General features: G+C 49.1%; 1 protein-coding gene across 2 annotated transcripts in view; it reads right to left on the bottom strand.

Moving 5' to 3' along the window:
• Positions 1–26,616, bottom strand: part of TSPAN14 (tetraspanin 14) — a 58,833-nt gene that overhangs the window by 18,527 nt on the left and 13,690 nt on the right. The window contains exons 1-2 of one of the 2 annotated variants that reach the window (XM_080641324.1): positions 18,672–18,784; positions 7,560–7,657 (exon numbers count right to left, since the gene is read on the bottom strand). In XM_080641324.1, coding sequence (XP_080497450.1) covers positions 7,560–7,640 — 81 coding nt within the window. In that variant the 5' untranslated portion in view covers positions 7,641–7,657; positions 18,672–18,784. Of the gene's footprint in view, positions 1–7,559; positions 7,658–18,671; positions 18,785–26,616 lie in introns of those variants that run through there. The other variant, XM_080641323.1, reaches the window with a different exon arrangement.

The following is a 26,616-nucleotide window of genomic DNA, read 5'->3' as shown; positions in this document are numbered from 1 at the left end:
CTGAACAAGACAGGAAGAATACTTAGGTGGAAGAGCTGTACCTAGCATCTAGTCAAAGTTACTAGCAAGGCAAAAGGGGGCGGGGGGGGGCATTGTGACCTATAATAAAGGGGGGAAACCAATAACTAGAAAAAGACAGGTATGACGGGAAACTGAATTAGCAAAGATTTTAAAACAAATATGGTAAATAGCCTCAGGGATTTAAAGGAAAAAAATAAATAGAATAAAGAGAGAAATCAAAGCCTAAGCGACCATCTGACCGTTCAAATGTCCGACCGGTAGCTATGACACGCACTGACCACCACAAGGCAGACACTCAACGCAGGAGCTGCCAAACTGCGGTGACTTGGCAGCTGCGGTTCTCAGATGATGCACCCAGAACCAGAGAGGAGGGCGCCCGATTCTGGGTTCACCAGAGAACCGCCCTCTCTGGGGGATGTCGGAGAGCCGGTTTCCACCTGATCCCCACAGGCCAGGCCAAGGGATCCCACCTGTGCAGCACGAATCTGTGCACCGGACCTCTAGTAGAAATATAAAAAAGACCCAAATGAAACTATTAGAACTAGAATAAAGCCTAGCCAGTGTAGCTCAGTTGGTTGAGCATCATCCCATGCATCAGGTGGTCACCAGTTAGATCCCGGTCAGGGCACATGCCCAGGGTGCAGGCTCAATCCCCAGTAGAGGGCATACAGGAGGAAGCCGATCGATGATTCTCTTTCATCATTGATGTTCCTATCTCTCTCTCCCCATCTCCTTTCCTCCCTCTGGGGGGGGAAAAAAAAAAAGAGAGAAAGAAATAGAATAAAGTCAAACTCTTAAAGTGAGCCAGTGGAGGAAAGAAAAGACACATTACACACAGAGTATGCATGTATATTTTAACCACTGAAATGAAAATATACCAAAATGTGTGGGATGCAGAAAGCATATACATAAAATACTTATACTAGGAAAAAAAGATTTATAATCAATGACCAAATCTTCTACCTTAGATGCTAGAAAAACAGCAAAATAATTCCAAAATAGAAGAAAGGAGATAATAAAAATAAGAGACATCAATAAAAATTTTTATTTCAAAAGAAATCAATGAAGTTAAAAAAGAAAAACCAGAGAGAAAAATATCACCTAGAGAAGTCAGATCCCCTAATCAAACCTGCTTTACGGTGGCAGGAGGCAGGCGGGCGGCTGCCTGCAGAAGGGGGGACCTGCAGGGGGCACAGGGCAGCTTCCAAAGTGGGGGACATGTTTTCTGTCTTCACTGGTGATGATGGTGGTTCCATGGGCACCCAGTTGTCAATGCATCCAACTGTACACTTGAAATGGCCAAATGTTATTGTGTCATTTACACCTCAACGGGGGTGTTATTTTCAAAAAGCATTTCTGGGGGGAAAGGTACGAACAAGATGGGAATGAGACTCCCACGTAGAAGATAAGTGGCTCCAGCAGCCTGGGCCGTGCTGAGTAGGTGCTGGCAGAGATGCTGAGTCACACGCACTCCAGTCAGAGACCTGAGACTACCTGTGAGCCAGAATGGGTGCCCCGCGCAGAGCAGTGCACCCCAGAAATCCCCTGGGGATCAGCCTCTGGGTGCCCAGGCCCTGCAGGCCAGCTCCGCAGGCAACTAGCCAGGAGAGCCTCCGATTAAGCGGTCCTTGACCTCTGCCTTGGCAAGCATTGGAGAAACAACGCACACACCTATGTGATTAGCTGATCTATTTCTTAGGAATTGGGACAGCCCTTCTGGAGAAACAATTTGGACTATATAAATATGTCAGGCCATCGAAACAACGAACACACACCTTCTGACCTATTTAATCTCCCTCCTGGGACTCGACTCCAGCAAATCATCCCCTACCTCCCCCACATGGAAGAATCTGTAGTCCACAAAACCAACTACTGCATCCTTATCTGGAGTCATAAAAGAAATGGAAACAACCTAAATGCGCAATACGGGAATTTCCAAAAGTACACTCAGGAAAACTGAGCCACCTGGATGTGCTCCACACGGGGATGTGCGAATGGAAGCGCAGGCCTCAGGCTGTGAGGACGTGCCACCGGATGATGCATGCAGGAGAGCTAAGCACAAGGAGGGATGCGGTGCAGCTGGGGCGTCTCATGCAGAATTTCCATGCAATTACAAACGTTTATGAAATAAAACTTGAAGAGAAAACAGAACCACTTCTCAGCAGTGAAAACAAAAAGACACGACAGGAAAAAACACCAGCCTTTCCCTTTCTGACAGCATCAGTTACCCAGAGATGGAAGGGGAGGAACATCTGCATTCGGACCTGGGACCAGGCCTTGGGCTCTAACATTACACGCGGGCAATTCTGTCAGCCCAGCGTAGGAGGTACTGACTGTCCCCCAGTGGGAGAAGGAGCGCGATAAAGGCGGCAGGAAGAGAGGAAGGCTCTCCACTCACAAAGATGCCGTGACCAGGCAGGGGAAGGGAGCTGCCTTTAAGTCCTTCCCCAACAGGCTGGCTTTGCCTCTCTGGGGTGGGAGGGTGGGGGGGGGGGGGGGCACATATCCTGGTCTGCCTGGGACAGTCCTGGGAACACCTGTTGTTCCGGCAAAATTCTTATTAACCTCTCTTAGCAAGGTAACCTTAGGTTTCCTAGCTTGGACCATAAATTACATGTACAACACCACACTCATGGGAGGCATCTGTCACTGTGAAGGGAGGCGCCTCTCACTCAGCAACAGGCTGCACGCTGGGCTCAGAAGCTATCCCTGCACTTTGAAAGTCACCGAGACAGCAACGGCAGGGTCCCTGCTCTCTGGACAGAGCACTGTCTGTGCTCACGAGCGGCCTCAGCTCTTCACTTTTAACCAATCCTCCTCTGAAGTAGATGCAGGCAAGGCCTTCACCCAACCCCATGCTGATTACCCTCAGTGTGTGTGGTGGGAAGCAATCCTGGTTTTGCAGACACCATCTGATGACCCCTACACAGGACTCACTCAGGGGAACTGGGAAAGCAAAGTTCTCTGAGGAGCCAGTGAGCAAAAGGCCGCCCACCACCCCTCCCGGCCCACCTGCCTCCCTTCCTCTGCAAGTCCAGGGAGAGTGTAAGCACTTTTAACTGTGGTAAGTGGGCATATCAAACTGCCATTTTTAAGTGTACAGCTGGGTGGGACTCGGCACATTCAAAGGGTTATGCCACCACCACCACCATCCTCAGAACGTTTGTTAAAATATTTTTATTGATTTCAGAGAGGAAGGGAGAGAGAGATATAGAAACATTAATTATGAGAATCACTGAATGGCTATCTCCTGCACAACCCTTACTGGGGATGGAGTCAGCAACCCAGGCATGTGTCCTTGACCAGAATCGAACCCAGGACCCTTCAGTCTGCTCTATCCACTGAGCCAAACCAGCTAGGGCCACAGAACTTTTTATCAGGCAAAATTGACACTCCACCCATTGAATGAACAATAACTTCCCCATTCTCCCCTCCCCCCACTCCCTGGCAACCACCATTCTACTTCCTGTTTCTATTAATTTGACTGCTCTGGGTGGATCACATAAACGGAATCATACAGTATTTGTCCTTTTGTGTCTGGCTTATTTCACTTCCCACAGCATCCTCAAGGTTCATCCACTTGTGGCATGTGTCAGGACTGCCTTCCTTTTTAAGGCTGAATAATATTCCAGTGCATCACAGACCCCATTTAGTTTATCCATTCATCTGGCAGTTGATACCTGGGTTGTTTCTACCTTTGGCTATTATGAATAACGCTTCGATGAACATGGGTGTACAAATATCACTACAGATCCTGCCCTCAATTCTTTTGGGTATATGCCCAGAAGTGGATTGCTGGATCCTAGAGTAGTTTTATTTTTTAACGTTTTGAGGAACCACCCACTATTTTCCATAGCAGCTGCACCATTTTACAGTTGCACGAATAGTGCACAAGGGTTCCAATTTCTCCACAACCTTGCCAACATCTGTCATGTTCGGTTCTTTTCGTAATAGCCATCCTCATGGGTTTAAAGTGGTATCTCTGTGGTTTTGATTTGCATTTCCCCAAGTCAAAGTGAGATTTTTGCGCTAGAAACAGGTCTAACACAAACAAATGTTAATTATAATAATTTTGTAAAATGTAAGAAATGATGGTGCCTTCAAAATGCTATGCTGGCTGGGAGCGTTGTTTCCTGACACACCTGTGATCGGAACAGGTGCAGTTCAAAACAGACACAGACACACGCATCCGCGTGTCTCACCCTACGGAGCCAGGATTACCATTCCTGGCCTCTTGGAAAACATCTGTCCCTAAACTGGAGGGAGAGAAGCTTAAGAAAACTGCTAGAGTGTTACAGGTGTTTGTTATAAAGACTGTGGCTGTGAAAATAATGTGGAAGGGGACAAACTGCTAAATGAAACCTGTGCTTGTTCCAGCACCTGGAAGTGGTCGGAGCAATAGCAGGCTGCCCTCTGCATACTCAAACCGGCCTGCTGAGCCCAGGCAGTCCTCTGCTGCACCGCACACTGTTAATCTCATCAAAACAAACCAAATACTATGAAAACGCTGTCTGTGCTTGGCTTCAAAATATCTGAGGGCGGGTGTGGGGGGTAGAAACGACACGAGATTGAATGAGTTGGTAATTTTTGGAGCTAGGATATGGGAACATGGGCGTCCACTATCCTCTTTTTAAAAAAGAGAACTACTCTAAGGAAGTAGGGGCTTTGCATATCATTTGAGACACTCTCAGCAGCCTGTGGGGCAAGCAGCAGGTAGGTGAGATCAGTATTTCATAATGAAAACACGAAGCTTAGAAGGTCACTAGTTCTAGAGAGTCCAGACTGGCCCCATGTGGATCCCTGAGGGCTCTGCAGCCCAATTCTTAGGTCTCACCCAGACTCCCAGCTCCTGGGCAGATTAAGACAACAAATCACCACCAAGAACTCAGCAGGGAAGGGTCAGGTAGCCTCCCCAGCCAGGTGCCTGGCATCTCTCCTCCCCTCCCCCGCCCCCCAAACGTCCCCACCACGCTCTCCCAGGCCTCATTTTCCTGACGGTTCCTTTTTGTCCCTTCCTGTTCTGCCCCAGTGCACACTAACTGAAAATGATTAACTCTCGACCATGCGCACTGCCAATTCTGCAAAACTCCCAGCAAACTGCAGCAGCCTTCAGCCACCAAACAAATGGCCACGATTCTGGATTCAGGAGCTCCACTATTTGAGTCTGGCGCTACAAAGGTACTATCAGGCAAATGAGCACAGCTTCCCAAGAGCAAGGACTCTGTTCTGAAAAGCCTCTGAAGACATGGGGACATGAGGACCCTGAGCCACGGCAGCACTGGGAGAGATTCCCTCCAGCTGCAAAAATCAGGATGAGAATACGAGGTCAGGGCACAAGGCCAAGGAGCACAGCCGGCAGGATAATGACAGCTGGACGTACAAGTAGCCAAAGTGTGACACTGCCTGCCTGGCAGGTGGCTCTCCACCATACAGCGGGCTGGGGCTCTCCAGACAAGGAGCAGTGCAGGTCTGGAAACCACACATCTCGAGGATGGGACAGCCAGTCCTCCCTTGAGGAAGGGCCCTGAGATGTGTCTACTAAGGAACCACGTCCAATGCCGGGCCCTGCCCTACTTCAGGGCAATGACGACATTGGTGAAAGTTGTCTGAGCTCAGGAAAGACCTGGGTGAACGCCCTGAATTCCACCCTAATTCTCCAGGACAGAAACCCCCACAACTTTGAGATACATCGTCAGGAGGTGGTGCTGTATAATCAAGGGTGGAGGCCGTAGAAGTGTTCGTAAGTCCGCCATGTTCTCAAGAGTTTCAGGCCTAACAAAGGTGACAGACGGTCACTAGACACTGCAGTGATTAATGTTGAGTCACTATATTGTACACCTGAAACTAATACGATATTGTCAACTACAATTAAAAATAAGTTTAAGGAAGCCAGCTGGCATGGAGGATAAAAAACATTCCAATCCCAACAGGAAATGCCAAAATCCACAGTGGAGGTAAGAGGTGGCACCGTGGCCGCTCACTCTGTCCGTCCTTCTCCATCTGCCCACACAGACTCTGGTCAGCAATACCTGATACGGTTTTACAAGCTTCTTCATGATTGTGCCCTCACCCTCCTGCCCAGCAGAACCAATGTCTGTGTCTCTCTGGACCAATCCCACTGGCATCACACCCACGCTGTATCTTCCTTAACCCCTGGACCACCTCCAGCCAGTGCCCAATTGTCCTGCTCCCCTTCTAGGCCAGAGTCCTTGAAAGAAATGTCCCAAGTCACCAGTCTCCATTTCCTCATGCCCCACTGGCTCCTCGGCCAACTCCAGGTTAGGCCCCCCCACCCAGAGCAAAAAGCAGCTCTGGTCAAGGTCACCAACAACCCTCACCTTGTCAAAGCTAATGTCAACTTTATGTCCTCCCAGGGGGACAGCTCATCGCTCCTTCCTACTTGAAAGGCTCCCTCTCCGGGCTGCACAACATAAAACCTCATCTTCCTTTTACCTCGGGCCACTCACACACAACCAACCGTGGAGTGGACTTGCCACCAGACCCTGCCTCCACATCCCAGGGCTCAACAGCCAGACCTCCCTTCAGTCAACAGGATCTCATCCTCATCCCTTCCACCCCTTCCAGTGATGGGGGTTTAGACTCCAGAATGGTCACTAACACATGAGGGTGACATCTCTATATACCTGGCTAAGAGACCAACCAATCCCTCCTGCCCCAAAATTCCATTTCAGAACACGGTCCCACCATCCATCCCCTCACTCTGCAGGATCATTCCAAAATCAGATCATGCCATCCAACTTACAACCTACCAAGAGTCACTACAAAAAGTAGAACATAATTCCATCCTCACTGAGATGGTCCTACCTGACCGGGCTCCTTCATGCCTCTGTCCTCACCTGTCTCCTCTCCTCTGCACTCACTCAGCTCCAGCCACATGGCCTTCTCTTCATACCTTGCATATGCCAAGCTCATTCCTGCCTCAGGCCCTGGAGCTTTCTTCCCCAGATCCCCCCGTGGCTGCCTCTTCACTCATATCCAGGTCTCAGTCCACAGGTCCGCTCCTCGGGATGTTCTTTTCTGAGCACCCCAATCAAGGAGGGTTCCCCTCCCTGCTCCACTGCTCAGGAGCTAATACCACTTCTGGTTAAACACGGCACCACAGGGCAGGGCTTTATTGCCCTTGCCCAGTCTAAACTTCCAGAGCCAGAACAGGGCCTAGCCCACAGGCTGATGCACACAAAACACCTTGCCCGGATGACTCCCTGGGGCATTCCTGGGGCAGGGATGGGGGAGACAAATATCCGGGCCAGAGCCCCAAGCCATCCTGAACCCCCAAGGCTGGGGTAGCCTGGTATTCAATCACCAGAATACCTGGACCACTCAGTCTGGTTTTCAATCACCTGGACCTTCCCCATCACAGCACTTAAGGGTCTATTTTATAACTTGTTGCTAGAGCAGGGCTCATCAACCATCCCATGCAGAGTCTCAGAGGGTCTGGCAAATCCAAAGTACGTGAAGAATCATGATTTACTAGTGAAGCACTAAGCAAGGGAAGGCGGCCACTCTCATCCACTCACCCAGAAGACGATGTTGTAACTGAAGAGCAGGTACTTGTACCAGCAGCTGACCTCAGCATTGGAGTATCTATAATAGTGCATCTTCCGAGAAGCAGGACCTGTGGAGAGACATGGGAGCCATGAGGCAGCAGGTTCAGCTTCAAAACACCTCCCCCAACCTGCTCCCCAAGGAGAGCGAGAGCAACAGTAAGGCTCCCACAGACTTGGGAGTCTCCAATTGTTCCCTGTGTTCTCTCACTCATCCAGCGCAGTTTACTGTCAATGTCAGTTCTAAGTTAGGCAAAATTCAGGTTAAGTCAACTTTGTGAAAACAGCCAAAAAAATAACAGATTTTTTGAAAGAATGGAGAATGGTGATTCTTTAAGAGTCTCCTAAATATCAGGACTTCTGCTTGGTGCCTTCTCAAATACTCATCTCATCCCCTCTCCTCTGGATATTGATTTTTCTACTTCATGGTGGAGGAAACAGGAGTTCCGGAAGGTCATGTGACTTGCTCAAGGACAAGACAAAAAAAAACGACAGACCCCAGGATCTGAACCAAGGACAGGATTCTACGGCCCACATTCCTTCTGCCTACCCTACCTGGGGCAGAGCAGCCAGGAGTGGAGAACCAAGGGAGAATGGGGACTTGGCCATTTTGGGAAGTGAAGACAAAGGCCAATCTGGACATAAGGTAGTAGTGGCCAGTGAAGAACAGACAAACTTAAGGCTCCATATTTGTTCATGTAAGATTTTCAGAGACAACCTCCAAGTTCAGCCCTCACTGAGGTGAGGAAGGCTAGCACCCTGGCCTGGGCGGGAGATCCCATGAGCCCAGCTTTCACCCCACGCCTTCCTCTTCTTCCTTCTTTGCTTCACCTCCCCGATACCCCTCCCCAAGATCACTGCTTTGGCCTTAAACTACAAACATTCTGTGAACTGCACAGGGTGAAGGGAGGGGCCCCTCTTTATCTGTGTCCATCCCACAAGCCCTCTCAGAGAACCCTACAAAAAGGAGGTACCCCAAGAGGGAAATTCAGAGGGCCTGACCCACCTTTACTCCTTTACTTTCTGAACCCAGCGGTGACCAGGTGAGCCCCTAACTCCAAAGCAGTGGCTGAAGGATGAGGAAGGAGGACGGTGCCTCAGGCTGACCCATAGGGCAAGGCGGGATCTGAGGCTCACGGCGGGGGAGGGGGGAGGGGGGAAGCTCTCCTCGAACCCTAGCCTCCCACTTCCCAGGGTGAGAAGAGGGGCATCACATACCAGAACCAAGGCAACAACAAACAAGGCCACTGGCAGTGAGGACACCACCGGCCCACAACCACCAGTAAGAAGCGAGCTCCTGCCACGCTGCCGAGTGGCTGCTGCGAACCGCCTTGTGAGGCAGCCTCAGGACCTGCCGCTATTCTGAGAAAGCAGTGCCAAGCAAGGACATGAAAACCACATCCCTCTAGAAATGGGTGGTATGACTGCTCAACCACCCTTCCCACAGAGCAGGATCCACAGGCACAATCTGGACACCACCATTCGCCCAGCCCCTCCCTCCAAGAGGAATGGGAGATGGTCAACAGCCTGCGGGGGTGGGGAGAGGCCAGTCTAGTCTCAAAAGCCAGCCAGGGAGAGGGCAACAACCCCGCAGCCCATCCCCACCTCCCCATCCCGCCATCAGAACAGCACTTCCGGCTTTGGCCAGATGGCTCAGTGGTTAGAGTGCCGGCCCCCCAACCAAAAGGTCGCAGGTTCGATTCTGGTCAAAGGCACGTACCTCGTTCTGGGTTTCAGGTTCAACCAATTGATGTATCTCTCCCCTCCTCCATCCCTTCCACTCTCTAAAAATCAATGGAAAAAATATCCTCTGGTGAGGATTAAAAATTTAAAAAAAAGAACAGCACTTCCACAAAAGTCACCTCCAAGAATGAGTGTGAACTACTGGACACCAGGGCACACAGGAGCCCCCATGCAGACTCCTTCCTCCAGCAACATGACCTGACGCTGGGCAAGTCCCCCCTCCCCCCACCCCTGCCACCCCAGGCCTCAGCATCCTCAACTAAAACAGGACCTTAGTGACTGATCCCTAATGTCACTAGTGTTGAGGAGACCAGCTGGCAGCATCAGAGTGATTGGTTCTAAACACAGACTTCAGCCTGGCAGTGTGGCTCAGTGGTTGAGCATTTACCTATGAACCAAGAGGTCACGGTTTGATTCCCAGTTGGGGGCATGTGCCCGGGTTGCAGACTCAATCCTTAGTAGGGGGTGTGCAGGGGACAGGTGATCAATGATCCTCCCTCATCATTGATGTTTCTATCTCTCTCCCTCACCCTCTCTGAAATCAATAAAAATATAAAAATAAATAAATACAGGTTTCAGGGCCCTACACTCTAAGGTTCTTCACCTACTTGTTGATTCCTCCCCATGGAAAGAGAAGATACTCGACTCACTAGCAGGGTGGGGCGAGCTGGCCCCAGCCTGCACCCCCAGTCCTACCCCCATGTAACCTGGGAGCTGGGAGGAAAGGCTGCCTCATGCCCCTGCTCTGCTCTGTTTTGCAGGCCAGGGCTGGAGAAGCAGGGCCTGAAGGTCAGTGTCACACACAAGAGGAGCCTAGTGTCCACATCAGCACAGCCCAGAATTTAAATTGAAGGAGGTAAGCAGACGACTTGTTTGGATTCCAGCCTGAGCCACATCCTCCAACACGGGGCCCGCTGGCCGGTTTGTAGGGAATATAGCCAATGCCGAGCTCGGCCCAGTGCCTCAGTGAAGGATAAAAGATTGATGAGCACTGCTGAGCTGCCAATCTGAGGTATGAGCCACATTTACAAAGAACCCCAAGAAGCCAATAAAGGCAGTGGTGCTGAAACTGCAACCCAGATCAGACCCAAACTTCAGCTAAAATGACTCCAAAGTGGCTGTCATCCCTGACATTTCATCTCATTTGCTAAACTGAGTCACATCAGAGGAACTTAGCACTCTACCAACTAATGAATTCAATTAACACCAAATCAATTTACCTTAAAGCACACACAGACTGAGTCTTAGCTTCCTAAAAGAAGATGCATGAACTAATTACCACCGCCAACACAGAAGGCTCTCCAAAAGCTATTTTGTGGGGGTTTCTTGCATTAAAAAACAACTCTCAGAAAAATGTAATTTCACATCCTCAAACCGTCTCTCAAATCCAAAACATTAAAACAGAATAAACCACTTATGGGGCAAATAGAAGGCAAGTGTTTAAAATCAACTTCTCTAAACATTAGGGAAAGTTAGCATCATTTAAGTGCTGAGATAGCTGGAACTAAAATAATAAGCCAGAATCCCTCTAAATGCTGAAGACTGCATGTAGATGCGCAGGCACATACACACGCCCATGCACACGCGAGAGAGCAGGTATTTCAGGCCTCCGTTGATCTTCACTTTTGAGTCAAGCCAAAGAACAAAAATATCAATATAAAACATAAAAACTTTTAAAATTCCCATACAACTAAAAGGAACATTAAAATAAAAAAGGAAACACAAATGATGTTATCAGCAGCAATTATAACAAAGGGTAAATATTTACAACATAAAAATTCAGACTTAAAATAAAACACTTCAGTTTTAGAAACGACAAAGAAAATGGATATTATACTGAAATGAAAGGGCAATATAGTTGACAGATGGAAAAATATGCAACGTCACCGGAAATAAAACTTAAAGACAATCCAGAGATGTTATTTTGCACCTTTTAATTTAACAAGATAACCACCACTGTGGCTGGCAAGCCCATGTGAGGCTGGTATGTTCATACCTCCATGGCAGCAGACTAAACTGTTACCACACTTTAGTAAGCAACACAGTTAGACATTCAACCCCCTCCTCCCCAAAATGGTCATACCCTTAATCCAATAAATGCATGACTAAGAATTTGCCTCAAGAAAATAAACCAAGAGACTAAAAAGTATGAAATGCATCAAGTATGAAATCTGCACATCACAGTTTGCAATTATGAAACAATTTGTAGGCATGTGGTTAAAGGCCAGAATGGAACATGAAAGCATGAACATGGTTGCATGGGGTGGTAAATTTAAAAGTGATTTTCTAAAAAGGTTTCCATTGATACACTTATCATTACGACCACTGTATTATCAATGTACACTGAGGCTTTTGCTACTGCTGGAGGGGGGCGGGCATGCCCACTTGGAGGATGCTGGCCGCCCCAGTGCGGTGACCTTGGCAGTCACTGTGAATAGGGCTTGTCTACCTTGGGATTATGTTAACCTATAAAATTCCTCCTCCTCTTCTCCCTGTCATTTTTAAAAAAATATTTTTATTGATATTTTGAGAGAGAGAGGAAAGGAGAAGGAGAGAAACATCGATGTGAGAGCAAAATATTGATCGGCTGCCTCGAGCATGCCTCCTACTGGGGGATGTAGCCTGCAACAACCCAGGCATGTACGAGAAATCAAACCTGTAACTTTTCAGATGCTCTGGACAACGCCCAACCAATTGAGCCACACCAGCTAGGGCTCTTCCTGTCATTTTAATCACAAAAGTAGCACATGTTTAATCATAAAATATTTATAAAGAACAGAAGTGTGAAAGGTGAACTGGCAATGAGAAAACACTGAAAATGGCTCTTAAATTTTTTGCCATGACCCACACACAGTAAGCAACACTAACAAAAGCAATCCAGTGCACACGTACTTGCATACTCAACTAAAATGAATTTCATGAAACAATACTTCCCCTTATTACAATGGCATGCATTCTAGACTTGCTGTGGTTTGAATTTTTTTTTTCAGAGAAAAAAATTATCCCTGCATATAATCTTTTACTATTGTAAAAGCTGTGCTGAGAAAAAGAACAGATCCGAGGCCCTAGGCCAGGCCTCCCCCTTTCCCAGGGGCACTTTCAGCTTCTCACTGATGTTGATGTTGTCAAAGACAAAATCACAGGCCCAGCATGCCGTCACTTGTGCTAGAATCCCCTGACACCAAACCAAGAGTTAACACCTGATCTAACTGCAGTTTCTACTTCTGCCAGAAACATGATCTTAATTAACCAGGCTTGAATTTTCTGGTCAAGCACCAGTAAGGTAATCTGTCACATGGGCCCCTCCATTCCCCATAGAAAGCAGAGGCAATGTGCATGATAAAAACCCTCTCTCTTCCCCCAAAGAAAAGATTTCTAGGCCCTAAAATAATTATTTTTGTTAATAGCTCCCTCATCTCACCCTTTTTCCGATAAAAACCTTCCATTTTGTAAAATGCCTGAGAGCACCCTTCTAGCAGCTGGATGGGATACTGCCTGATTCATGAATTAATTAATAAAGCCAATTAAATCTCCAAAGTCACTGGGTTAAATTTTTTTTTCTAATAATGCTTACACCCTAAATATCTCTTAGAAATTTCTGTATATAATATGCTTGTATTACTACCCCTGCTTTTTCAGTTTTAGTTATTACCTATCCACTTCCTACCCTGGAAAACAAGAATATAACAACTCTATTTACACTCCTACAAACCACCTCTCCCCTAAATCACTGCCTCACACTTCTTTCCCAATTATAGTTAACTCCAATTATAATTATGTTGTAGGCAGTTAGACAGACATGAGCAAAGCAAGGACATGGGCCAGGTGCAGAAGGTCACGGGGCGGGGGGGGGGGGGGGGGGGGGGCGGAGAGAGGGGTGGAAGCCCCAGGTGCCTAGCAATCAATTGTAAGGGGGACCTTGCCCCCAGGGTGACTTTTCCTCCCCTGGCATATCGCTGGTCATGAGGTTTGGACCCCCTGACCTTTCCTCCCTAGAGATAACATCTAGGCCTCAGTTGTATTTTGGTTCCAGGCCTAGATAAGCAACAAAACCAGCCACCACAGATGTCAGGACCAGATGCATTGAATAATGACCCCCTGCCCTGGTGCAAACCAATCAGGAGAGACCACACCCTGAAGGGGCACACCTAGAAAGCTACTGAATATTCTATTAAGATCTTTCCCTGGGACCTCCCTTAAAATTTCTACCCTTAAAAACCTTATGGAGGACCCAGTGCCCTCTCTCTCCAGGGAGCATGCGCATGCCTTTCCCCTTCCCCTCCCCGCTTCTCTCCCCCAGGCTGCGTACCATTAGTTTCCTCACTCCCAAGCTCTGAGGCCCTTCCTTATCTCCATACTTGTTTCCTAAGCCCATTTATTCTGGGAATGACTTCTACCTCTGTGATTTACCAAATAAACGTTCTCTTACAGTTTGGGTCTTGCTCTGAATTCTTTCCCAGCCAGAACCTACCCAGGTTGTAGAATCCAGGTTTGGTCGGACCCCACTGGTCAGACAACCTGGTGCCATTCCACTGCCTACAACAGTTAAAACTATGGCTTTGGGTAGAGAAATTTTCAGAGTTTACATTATTATGCCCATGTGAGCAAGCCATATAAACCATAATTACTTTTCCTGTACAACATTTTGTTCTCTGGAAATAATAATTCTGATTTTTCTATTTGCTTACTTTTCTGTGAATTTATTTACTCTCAGAAAGTCCATTCACATCAGATATTCTACCTCTACTTCTTCCAGAAGAAACCTCTCCTGGCCTTCTGAGATGCTTCCACCTGGACCAGTGCGCAGCATCGCCTTCACCTCCTTTAGGATACAGCCTATGAGACATCCAATCTTTGCTCGCTTTGTGGGAAAATCCTTCAGTGCAAAAGGCAAGCTGTATGTCTGAAAATAGCTTTATCCTCCCTGAATAACACTTTGGCCGAGTATGGAATTCCAGTTAGAAATCATCGCACTGAATGATGAAGCCATCACCCGCTTAGCATCGTTTCTAATCCAATGTATTGAGAAGCCCCAAACCACCAGGTCCCTGATCTCTGCACCTGCCCCGCTCTGTGTAAACTTGCAGCACATTGACAATTCAGGGTCCTGCTCTGGGTCTATATCCACCCACTTGGCTCAACATCCGATGAACCCTTCTGACAGGGAAACCAATATCCTGCTCTTCCAGGAAACTTTTTCTTGATCATTTTCCCACTTGGTTTTTCTCTGTTCTCTCTTTCTGCAACTCCTTCCTATTAATGGATATGGGAACCCCGGCTGATCCTTTAATTTTCTTACCTATTCTGCTCTATTATCCATTTCTTCACCTTCTTCCTCTTCGAGAACACTCCTTCACTGTTTCTACTGACATATCTTTTTGTATTCAAGTACCATTTGGATCACTCATGGTCCAAGAACATTCAAATAATAACCCCAAAAGAAACGGATATGAAAGATTGGTCTTCAAACATTATAGCCAATGATGTCATGCTGGCCTGTGATTTCGATGACATAAAACTATATCCACACCTCCATGGCCACCAAACCATTCAACGAGCTTCCTTCACTGGGAGCTGTTTGATGCTACCAGTCTGAGCACTAGTGACTATTGCTTTCAAGCTCCAAACAGCTGCAGGGATCTCAGCGGGGGTTGGAAGAACCAGCTCAACCTTGGCCTCGTGCCAGATGTGGCCAAGGGTGGCTCAGCTTCCAGTAAGTGACAGCAGCCTTTACAGTGCAGGGCCTTCTCCACAAGGTCACAGACCCCTGGGCCATGGTTCTAGGATCAATGCCTTCACTTTTATCTTCTAACTAGAGGCCCAGTGCACGAAATTCGTGCACGGGGTGGGGGGTGTCCCTCAGTCCAGCCTGCACCCTCTCCAATCTGGGACCCCTTGGACATCCCTCTCACAATCCAGGACTGCTAGCTCCCAACTGCTCGCCTGCCTGCCTTCCTGATTGCCCTTAACCGCTTCTGCCTGCCAGCCTGATCACCCCCTAACCACTCCCCTGCCAGCCTGATTGATGCCTAACTGCTCCCCTGCCAGCCTGATTGTCCCTAACTGCCCTCCCCTGCTGGCCTGGTCACCCCTAACTGCCCTCCCCTGCTGGCCTGGTCACCCCTAACTGCCCTCCCCTGCCAGCCTGGTCACCCCTAACTGCCCTCCCCTGCCGGCCTGGTCACCCCTAACTGCCCTCCCCTGCCAACCTGGTCACCCCTAACTGCCCTCATCGCCCCTAAGTGCTCTCCCCTGCTGGTCTGGTCCTCCCCGCCAACTGCCCTCCCCTGCAGGCTTGATTGCCCCCAACTGCCCTCCCCTGCAGGCCTGGTCCCCCCCAACTTCCCTCCTCTGCCGGCCTGGTCACCCCTAACTGCCCTCCCCTGCTGACCTGATCGCCCACAACTGCCCTCCCTCTCAGGCCTGGTTCCTCCCAACTGCCCTCTCCTGCTGGCCATCTAGTGGCAGCCATCTTGTGTCCACATGGGGGCAGCCATCTTGTGTGTTGGAGTGATGGTCAGTTTGCATATTACTCTTTTATTAGATAGGACAGAGGCCTGGTGCACGAGTGGGGGCCGGCTGGTTTGCCCTGAAGGGTGTCCCAGATCAGGGTGGGGGTTCCCTTGGGGCGTGGGGCGGCCTGGGCGAGGAGCCTGTGGTGGGTTTGCAGGCTGGCCACGCCCCCCCAGCAACCCAAGCATAGGCCAGGGCCGGCTGGAAGCAAGTATCTGGGATTTATGTATCTTCTATAATTGAAACTTTGTAGCCTTGAGCAGACGCCAGGGCAGGCCAGGGGGGTGGGAAGCTTGGCTTCCTCCATCGCCGGGGCAACCCAAGCCTCCAGCTGGCTCCAGCTCTGTGGCCACCGCCATCTTTGTTGGGATTTATTTATCTTCTATAATTGAAACTTTGTAGCCTTGAGTGGAGGCCAGGGCCGGCCAGGAAGCTTGGCTTCCTCCATCACCGGGGGCAACCCAAGCTTCCTGCTTGCTCCAGCTCCGTGGCTGCTGCCATCTTGATTGGGTTAATTTGCATACTTGATCCTGATTGGTTGGTGGGTGTGGGCATAGCAGAGGTACGATCAATTTGCATGTTTCTCTTTTATTAGATAGGATAATTCTGTTAACAGTTTTGCTTTGACCTTATTTGTTTTTAATTTTTAATCCTTTTTTTGTTTTCTAAATTTTTGTAGTATCTTATTATCATTGCACAGATATAATATTTCTCTTATCTCTCTGAGAATATGTCTAATTGTTTTCAAGATGCCCTTCTCTAAATTGACTATTTATTTTGTGAACAAAAAGGGGCCACAGGCTAATCTGACTAACTCAGGGAAGGCCTGCATGGTGGTGCTGCAAACTCAGAGACCTAAAGTAATCAAAAAGGATGGTCTGAAATTAAAATCTTTTCATTAAAAAGCAGTTAATAGTGGGCAGTCATGTCCTAGGCCAGTATCTTCCCTGACAAAGATCAACTTCACTCTTTACTAAGCATATCATCTTTTTTCCATCTAAGATAATATACCTGTGGAATGTCAGAGTAACTTGTAACTTCCCTTTTTCTGGACCCCTCAGGATACAACCAAAGTGCCAGGATGGAAACCACAAATTCCCTGATTGTTAATGTTATCTTGTTAATTGTTGATTGTTAACTATCCAGTACCCACCTATATAAAAGGTATGTGTCTATCATTTTACTTTTTATCCAATCCCAGAGGTCCCCCCCCCCCCCGCCCCATTGCTTTCTCCCACCTCCCTAGTAAATCACCAATGGATTTCATGTAACCCATTTATGTCTCCTCCTTTGATTGTATAAAACAAGGTGAAAAAACTCCATTCTCTGGAGCATTATTTCAATATGTTGAGATTGTGCTTCTTGGCAATTGTCAATAGTTTGGCTCAAATAAACTCACAAAAATTCTTTACAGGGCCCTAACCGGTTTGGCTCAGTGGATAGAGTGTCGGCCTGCGAACTGAAGGGTCCCAAGTTCGATTCTAGTCAAGGGCATGTACCTTGGTTGCGGGCACATCCCCAGTAGGGGGTGTGCAGGAGGCACTGATTAATGTTTCTCTCTCATCAATGTTTCTAACTCTCTGACCTTCTCCCTTCCTCTCTGTAAAAAATCAATAAAATACATTTTTTTAAAAAGTTCTTCACAGGTTTGAATGTTTCTTAACACTTTAAGTTGCTGTTTTTCCTGTTTGTTTGGGCACTTTCTTCGTATATTAGTAAACCTTGGTAATCCTCATGACTAAGAGTGAATGCCTAAGAGCTATCCAGAAGCACTGAGTCCTTACACAGCGTGATCTGGCTGGGCCATTTGCTGGGAAAGCCCAGTTTGTAAAATTGTTAATTCTTTTCTTTTGGGCCAGTCAAGTCCCGAGTCTTTCATCTCCTGCCTGGAAGGTAAAGGGCTGGCTGTCAGTATTCTAGAAGCCAAGGGAAGGTAGAAGACTGGGGAATGAAGATGGTCTTCATATAAACCTCCAAGAATACCTCCAGGTCCTTGGTTTTCCTTTCTGAGAATAAATCCCCCATGACCAGCTAGAGGAGAGGCAGTCACCAAGAACCATGAAGGAAAGGGATGTAGGCATCTAACTGTATCAACTGCTCTCAAACAATTCTCATATTTAGCCACCTCTGAAGCTCCTCCCCCCATATCCTATATAATATGCTAAGTGTCTGTTCATCCGTTCAACCAATCAAAGCATAATATGCTAATGATATGCTAAGGCCACTCAACTGCTCGCTATGATGTGCACTGACTACCAGGGGGCAGACAGTTGACCAGTCGACCAGTCGCTATGATGTGCACTGACCACGAGGGAGCAGACAGTTGACTGGTCAACCAGTCGCTATGACGTGCACTGACCATCAGGGGGCAGATGCTCCAACCAGTAGGTTAGCTTGCTGCTGGGGTCCAGCTGATTGGGACTGAGCGAGATGGGTTGGACACCCTCTGGAGCCCTCCCGTGGTCACTCCCCAGCTGGCCAACCTCCCGCATCCCTCCCCGGCCCCGATTGTGCACTGGTGGGGACCCTCGGCCTGGCCTGCACCCTCTCGCAATCTGGGACCCCTTGGGGGATGTCACAGAGCCAGTTTTGACTGGATCCTGCTCAACACAGGAGCTGCCCCTGGTGGTCAGTGTGCTCCCATAGGGAGAGTGCCGCTCAGCCAGAAGCCGGGCTCACGGCTGGCGAGAGCAGCTGTGGCAGACATGCCCCGAGGGCTCCTGAACTGCGAGAAGGCGCAGGCCGGTATGAGCCCCCTGCCGCCTGAGTGCACGAATTTCATGCACCGGACCTCTAGTAAAATAATAAAATGGTAACTCCAACACCTACATTTTAAATTGGGTCATTCATCCATCTATTCCTGGCTTGCTGTTGTCTCCTTTCCCCTTCTCTCTGTCCTTGTTTTCTTGCTGTTGTCTCCTTCCCCCTTCTCTCTGTCCTTGTAGATTGATTCCTTTTAAAAAAAACAAAAAACCTTAATCTTCACTTTTGTGGAGTTTAGGATAAAGCAAAATTAGGGACATCCACTCAATCTATCATTTTTACCCAGGTCTCTAGGAAATCTTCAAAATATCTTTAGTTGCCAGATTCTTACTGAGCAAAGTAAAAAAAAAAAAAAAAAGATATGCAAGAAGTATATTTTATCCTATCTAATAAAATAGTAATATGCAGCCAAAACCGGTTTGGCTCAGTGGATAGAGCGTCAGCCTGCAGACTGAAAGGTCCCAGGTTCGATTCCGGTCAAGGGCATGTAACTTGGTTGCGGGCACATCCCCAGTAGGAGGTGTGCAAGAGGCAGCTGATCAATGTTTCTAACTCTCTATCCCTCTTCCTTCCTCTCTGTAAAAAATCAATAAAATATATAAAAAAAAATAGTAATATGCAAATTGACCATCATACCAAGACACAAGATGACTGCCCCCATGTGGTCAAAGATGGCTGCCCCCATTTGGACACAAGATGGCCGCACCCATGTGTTCAAAGATGGCTGCCCCCATGCGGACACAAGATGGCCTGCAGGGGAGGGCAGTTGGGGGAGACCAGGCCAGCAAGGAAAGGCAGTTGGGGGGGACCCAGGCCTGCAGGGGAGGGCAGTTGTGGGCAATCAGGCAAGCAGGGAGGGCAGTTAGGGGTGACAAGGCCGGCAGAAGAGGGCAGTTGGGGGAGACCAGGTCAGCAGGGGAGGGCAGTTAGGAGGGACAAGGCCTGCAGTGGAGGGCAGTTGGGGAGGACCAGGCCTGCAGTGGAGGGCAGTTGGGGGGGACCCAGGCCTGCAGGGGAAGACAGTTGTGGGGAACCAGGCCTGCAGGGTAGGGCAGTTGGGGGGGACCAGACCTGCAGGGTAGGGCAGTTGGAGGGAACCAGGCCTGCAGGGGAGGGCAGTTGTGGGCAATCAGGCAAGCAGGGAGGGCAGTTAGGGGTGACCAGGCCAGCAGAGGAGGGCAGTTGGGGGAGACCAGGTCAGCAGGGAAGGGCAGTTGGGGGGGACCAGGCCTGCAGTGGAGTGCAGTTGGGGGAGGACCAGGCCTGCAGGGTAGGGCAGTTGGGGGGGACCAGGCCTGCAGGGGAGGGCAGTTGGGGGAGGACCAGGCCTGCAGGGGAGGGCAGTTGTGAGGGACCAGGCCTGCAGGGGAGGGCAGTTGGGGGTGACCAGGTCAGCAGGGGAGGGCAGTTGGGGGGGGACAAGGCCTGCAGGGGAGGGCAGTTGGGAGGCCAGTGGGATCGGGCCTAAATGGGCGGTCAGACATCCCTCAAGGGGTCCCAGATTGGAGAGGGTGCACGATGGGCTAAGGGACACCCCCCACCCCGTGCATGAATTTCGTGCACCGGGCCTCTAGTAATCTATAAAAGGGCAAAAAAGCCTGCAAACAAATTAATGTGACTAATCAATTAACCTTAAAGTAGGAAAATTATCTGAGTTGTTGCAATGTAATTGGGTGAGCCTTTAAAAGCAGAGCCTTCTCCCAGCAGAGGGCAGCAGTCAAGAGACTGCACGCATGAGAAGTATGTAATGCATTGCTGCGGGGTCAGAGACAGAGGCTTCAGGAGTGAAGGGTAGTCTGGCTGACAGCAAGGAAACAGCACCTCAGTCCTACAACAGCAAGGAATTGGATTCTGCCTACAACCTGAGGGAGCTTCGAAGTGGGATTCTTCCCCAGAGCTTCCAGAAAGAAACGCGGCCTGCCAATACCTTGACATGGGCCATGTGAGACCCTAAGCAGAGAACTCAGTTGAACAGTACTGTACTTGGACAACCCCATCACCCATGTCCCAAGCTATAGACCAATTTATCCTCTGCCCCTCATTGTCCAGAGTCAAGTCACTCAGCAAGATTCAATCTTTCCACCAGGTCTTTGAGAGCTTCAGTCTTGACACCTGAGCTGGTCACTGGCCCCTCTCAGGGAAGGGCAGCCATATTCCCTAGGGAGCTGGGCATCCTGCTGCACCTCCAAGTAGCACAACTTAGGCCCTAGACATTTCTACCATCCAACAAGGGAGTCCTCAGAGTCCACCGGGTGCTGGGGACCATTCACAGGCCCAAGGAAATCTAGGAGGGGACAGGTGGCTATTCAAGGGGAATGGATTCCACTCCCCAGGGAAGGAGACGTGGTCACAAAGGGAGGTGAGAGCAGGCTGCCTCATTGCCCATGAGAATCTCACCCCGAGGACAGATGCACTGCCTCAGCCCCAAGGCACCAGCACCCTCTGAGAGGGGAAGGAGGCTCAGGTCCACGAGCTCCCCACTGAGTCACTCATCCTCACTCTCAGACTCAACCTCACTCTCTGACTCACCCTTAGAGTCAGAAGTATCTGTGTCCCACTCTAACCCATACCACTTAGGTCCTAACTGCCTGTGTCCAGGGTCTATCAGAAACATGAAACTGAACAGGGTGGCAGCAACCACCCACAGGGATCAGGAAGTCTGACTCTTCACAAGATACTACAAAGCTGCACAGGGGTCAGGGTGGGCCACACAGGTGTAGGGAGAGGGAGGTTCCCAGAGTTCTGAGATCCTCCGGCCCTTGACTGCCAGCCAGGGATGACCTCCATGTGGAGGTCGAGGAAACCCAGGCCACCAGCTCTGAGCCCCACCAGACTCTCCCACAGCACTGGGGTTCTAAGTGCCTGGCTTCCTGTAGGAAACTGAATGCAGCCAACACAGCCTCGTGAGTTTCCACCAGCAAAACCCACAGCCCCAAACCTGCAGAGTTTAAAGGAGCACTGAGGGGCCTCCTCGTGAATCTGGTGAGGAGACCTCTGTTACCTCAGTACTGTAATCGGAAAGAAGCAGAGGGAGGGAGGGATGTGGGTCAGAGGAGGGAAGGAGGGAGGCGATGGCTCAGCGGGAGAAATGCTGAGCCTGGAATGGAGGTCACTTAATCCAGTGATTTTCAAACTTACTATTTTTATTACTTTTTAAGCTACAGGAGCCTTTGTCCAAAAACAACTCTGACCCAAAAACCCAGCATGGAGGCAGACAGAGCAGGTCACTTGTCATTTCAGGTGGCTGGGGGGAGAGGGAGGATCTGTGAGGTGCACACTTGAAAAAGATGGGCCTGGCTGGGCTGGTCCAAATTCCACAGCACATTAGAATCTCTCGCAGCCTTTCCCAGACTGCACGTGGAGACCTCAATGGGGCTGACAAACCTAGAAACTCCTTAAGAGGTGTCCCTCACAGCAACCAGTTTGAAGAGACCTCCACTGGCCAAATCTGGAACAATCTGACCTTTAAAATAAACAATAGCCCTAGCCGATTTGGCTCAGTGGATCGAGCATCAGACCTCAGACTAAAGAGTCTCGGGTTTGATTCTGGTCAAGGGCATGTACCTCGGCTGCAGGCTCCTCCCCGGCCCAAGTCCTGGTCAGGGCAAGTGCAGGAGGCAACCGATCCATGTGTTTCTCTCACATCGATGTTTCTCTCTCTTTCCCTCTCGCTTCCACTCTCTCTAAAAATCAATGGAAAAATACCCTTGGGTGAGGATTAAAAATAAATAAATAAATAAATAAATAAATAAATAATCCATGAGTCCATTCTAATATGCAAATAGCTGGGTTAATAAACAAGAGGGGAGACGGGAAAGTTCTTGACAGCAGAAGGCCAAATAATAAATGTAGAAGGAATTAATCAAATTAAATCATCACCATCAGCAACCAGAACAGAAATAACTAATTCTGTTAAGAATCATCAATGGGTTCTGTCTTAGTTTATTCTAACAAAATAACACAAGAACAGAAATTTAGTTCTCACAGTTCTGGAGGCTGGGAAGTCCAAAAGCAAGGCAGCAGCATGTCAGGTGAGGGCCCTCTTCCTGGTTCACTGTGTCCTCCTCACCTGATGGAAGGGACAGGGGAGCTCTGGGGCACTAACCCCGTTCATAAAGGCTCGACTGTCCTGACCTAAGAACCTCCCAAAAGCCCAGCTCCTGGTGCCATCAAATCGCGCATTAGGATGTCAATGCTATGTGAAGGGGTCGGGGGCACACAAACATTCAGACCAAAACGGGTTCTAAAACTAGCTGATGAAAGTCTGACAGGAAACGGCATGTTGGTACAGTCTCCGACTCTTATAGGACACTTACTAATTACAAGGAGAACCACAGTAACGAAACCAGCAGATATCACCTTAACCAAATGATCACTGATGTCATCACCCATAATGAGCTAAGCCCACACCAGTCCCTCCCTAGGGGAGGCACTGAGGACACCACTTCTGTGGCACACCTGACAAAAATGCATAACCTGCATGATGAGGAAAGACCAAAGAACCCAAATTAAGGGAGATTCTACAACAGCCGTAGGCAAACTACGGCCCGCTGGCCGGATCCGGCTCGTTCGGCTGTTCTATCCGGCCCGCGGAGCCGAAAGAGCGGAGGGTTCTCTTGCTCTCCCCTCTGCTCCTTCACCAGCAGCAGTGTTAACATGGCAACATGGGGAAACACGGCCGCAGCTCCTTCTTCTGAGTGGGTGGATTTATATCCGCCCATTCAGTAGAAGGAACAACCTCTCAATCTTCCAGAGGCTCCTTGTAATGCCCGCGGACGCGTCCCTCGACATCACCCTGGGAATGCGTAGACACGTTATCGTGGTGATGTAGGGAGACACGCCCCTGGAGAGCACAGTATCAGAGCATTAGCTAAAAAGGAGACCAACAACACTGTTCCCACTGAAGTTGATGTTTTAAAGACCAAAAACCTTTCAACCCATTCTACATTGCCATCTACATCTACGTCCCGGGCATAATTTGGAAGTTGCACTAAAGAAAATGTTTAATTTACTGTTTACACATTTTGTTCTTTTCTATTTGTTTTAGTTTTAAGTTATTTTATTATATTTAAGTTTAATTTGAAAGGCTTTTGTACCTTTCCTTTGTTAGGCAATTTTATTTTGCCTTTGCCATCTTCAATATAAGGTATGTTATTGTGCTATGATTCCTCCATTTTTTGAAGTTTCAAATTATAATAATTAGTGTTTACATTCTTCTTGTTAAAATGTTTGAAATGAATAAAACTATTGAAATAAAAAAAAAAAAAGACCGTACCCTTTTATGTAATGATGTTTACTTTGAATTTATATTAGTTCACACAAACACTCCATCCATGCTTTTGTTCCGGCCCTCCGGTCCAGTTTAAGAACCCATTGTGGCCCTTGAGTCAAAAAGTTTGTCCACCCCTGTTCTACAAAATAACTGGCCTCAAATCTAAATGTAGTTTGTGGTCATTTTCCTTTAAAAAAGGGGTGGGGCCCGGCCGGCACGGCTCAGTGGTTGAGCGTGAGTCAACCCATGAATCAGAAGATCACGGTTCAATTCCCAGTCAGGGCACATGCCCGGGTTGTGGACTCGATCCCCAGTGTGGGGCATGCAGGAGGCAGCCAATCAATGATTCTCTCTCATCATTGATGTTTCTATCTCTCTCTCCCTTCCTCTCTGAAATTAATAAAGATATACTTTTTAAAAAAGGGGGGGTGAGAGTGGGAGTGGAGATGGGATAAAACATTTGAGCAACAAACAAGACTAGGGCCCAAACACAGATCTTGAGAATGATTCATCGAGCAGCTCATAAAGGGCACCAGCAGCATCAGGGCAGTACCGGCTCACCCAGGTGAGGCAAGGCCTCGTCACCCTGGTAAGCTGCCCCCAACTTCTCAGGAAGCTGGGTGAAAAGAGGCCTGGCACCTTCCTGGCTTCGCAGCTGCTTTCACTCTGCTGTGGAAGGTAAAGCTGCCAGCTCATGGGAGGATGGAGGGCCCAGGCTGCCATGGCGCCCTGTGCCCTGATCGTCACAGCAGGGCTGTTTCTGAAAACCTACATGCACATTAAATGCCTACACCCAGAAGCCAGTTGCACACAGATGTGGAGAATCTGGGCCCAGTTTGCAGGGACATCCCTAACGTGGACAAGAACCCAGGACGCCAACGTGCCATGACCTCCAAAGCTCAGGAGGACCAGACTGGGCCTTTTGTCCACTCTGAAATTCTCAACTCCGGACCAGAGGGCCAAGGGCTCCCGAGACTGGCAAGACTGTAGACCCCTGCACAGCGGTCCGTCAGCACACACTCACTCTGCTCAGCCCTCAGGCAGAAAGGCTTATGCTGTGGGAGACAACACCTCAGGACTTGTTTCTACATGTTCAAGCACCAGCACGCAAGGCACCCAGCACAAGGCTGTGGAGACCAGGAAGAGGTGGCCTAAGACTCATGCCTGACTCAGGACACAATGCTCTACTAACTGGGGGGGTCAGGTGGGTGCTGGAGGGCAGGCCCGGGCACCGGAAGGAAGGAGGAGGTGGGAAGCTGGTCAGGAAATGCTGCACGGAGCAGATGGCTTGAACATGAACTAGATGAGCACTCCACATGTAGACACACCATCTTGGGAGGAGCGACTGAGCCCTGAGATAGAGACACCACACTGCAACCTCTCCTGACAGCTGCCAACAATACTGTCGGATCGGTTATGAACAGAGCCCAGTGTGTCCCCAGCTCCGTAGGCGGTACCAAGATACAAGCAGTGTAGCCACCCTTTGAGGGCTGACACAGTTGGGGTGGGAGCCACTCCTGAACACCACAGACGTTCCAAGTGGTAAGTGGGCCACTCTTGGGGAGAAATGAGTCTCCAATAACTGGGTCTTGGGCAGCCAGTAAGGGAGTGACTCCAGTAGGTGCAAGATCCGGCCTGCATGTCTAATGCGGATTTGAAATGGTCTCTCTGTAGGAGTTGCCCTACCCCCCCTCCCACTCTCCTCTCCCCTAACACAAAGAAGCTACAGAAGAGAATTTAGAACTCCACACATTTACTCCTTTTCTTCCATTTTCCCATGCCTGAAAGACATAAAGACTGTGGCTCTAAGATGTTAAAAATCTTTGTATCCAAAAATTGCAGTCTGCTACAATATACTGTGTTTTAAAGCCTACTCCATTCCAAGGTCATCACTGGGAGCACCCCCAAATCCAGCCCAGGACAGGGGGCTGGCTCCCCAGCCCAGGCAGAGCCTGTTTCCTGGCCTCCTCTGAGCAATGCAAACAGCTGGGGGGAAAGGTTCACAGAGCTAACAAAACAAACAAACTTCCCAAACAAGCTATGAAAAGTGAAGCCTGCTGGAGAAAAATACATAAATAAAGCAAAGTGCATAGAAAATGTCAAGAGAAAAGAAATGAGGGTGGAGGGAGAAAGAGTTTTGCTTTTTGTGTGTGTGTGTGTGTTTTTTTTAATGCAAATCAATGGTGGGAAACAGCTGATAAAGCCTGAGCAGAATCTGGAAGGACAGTCAGCTCAAGATTAGCAATTCAGTCCCTGAAACAGTGCCCCAGTCCCCATCCCCGTCCGAGGCAAGGGGGCCACAGCAGCTGAGCAGGGGTGCCTAGGGCTCCTCTAGCCGCCAGCACTCCCGCACCCAGGCCTGAAGGCTCCCGCTCTTCCCACCAGCCCCCACTGAGCAGCAGTGGGCAGGCCCTCCTGGGGAAACGGGGGAGGCAGCATCTCAAACCTTCCTCCACTACAAAATACTACAAAAACTAAGAGTACAGTCCCCCTGCTGGACTAGTTCCTTGAACTTCAACATACTCCAAAACTCCTTTATAGAATGTTTTGTTTTGACAAAAAGCAAGCAACATTTCCACCTAATTCTGAGGCTGTCATCCAGCTGGGACAACTGGGCGGGCAAGTGGCACCAGATGGCCTGGGCGGCTCTGCAGCGCCCTTTCCCAAAGGAGGGCTCCCATTACCCTTGGGCTCTGTGCGCCAAAGATGACCTTGCCAGCAGCCCCGGGGACATGCCCG

This window comes from Plecotus auritus (assembly GCF_963455305.1).
Source record: "Plecotus auritus genome assembly, chromosome: 9".
In the NCBI taxonomy this organism is placed as follows: domain Eukaryota; kingdom Metazoa; phylum Chordata; class Mammalia; order Chiroptera; family Vespertilionidae; genus Plecotus; species Plecotus auritus.
This window is presented reverse-complemented; position numbering and strand designations above follow the sequence as displayed.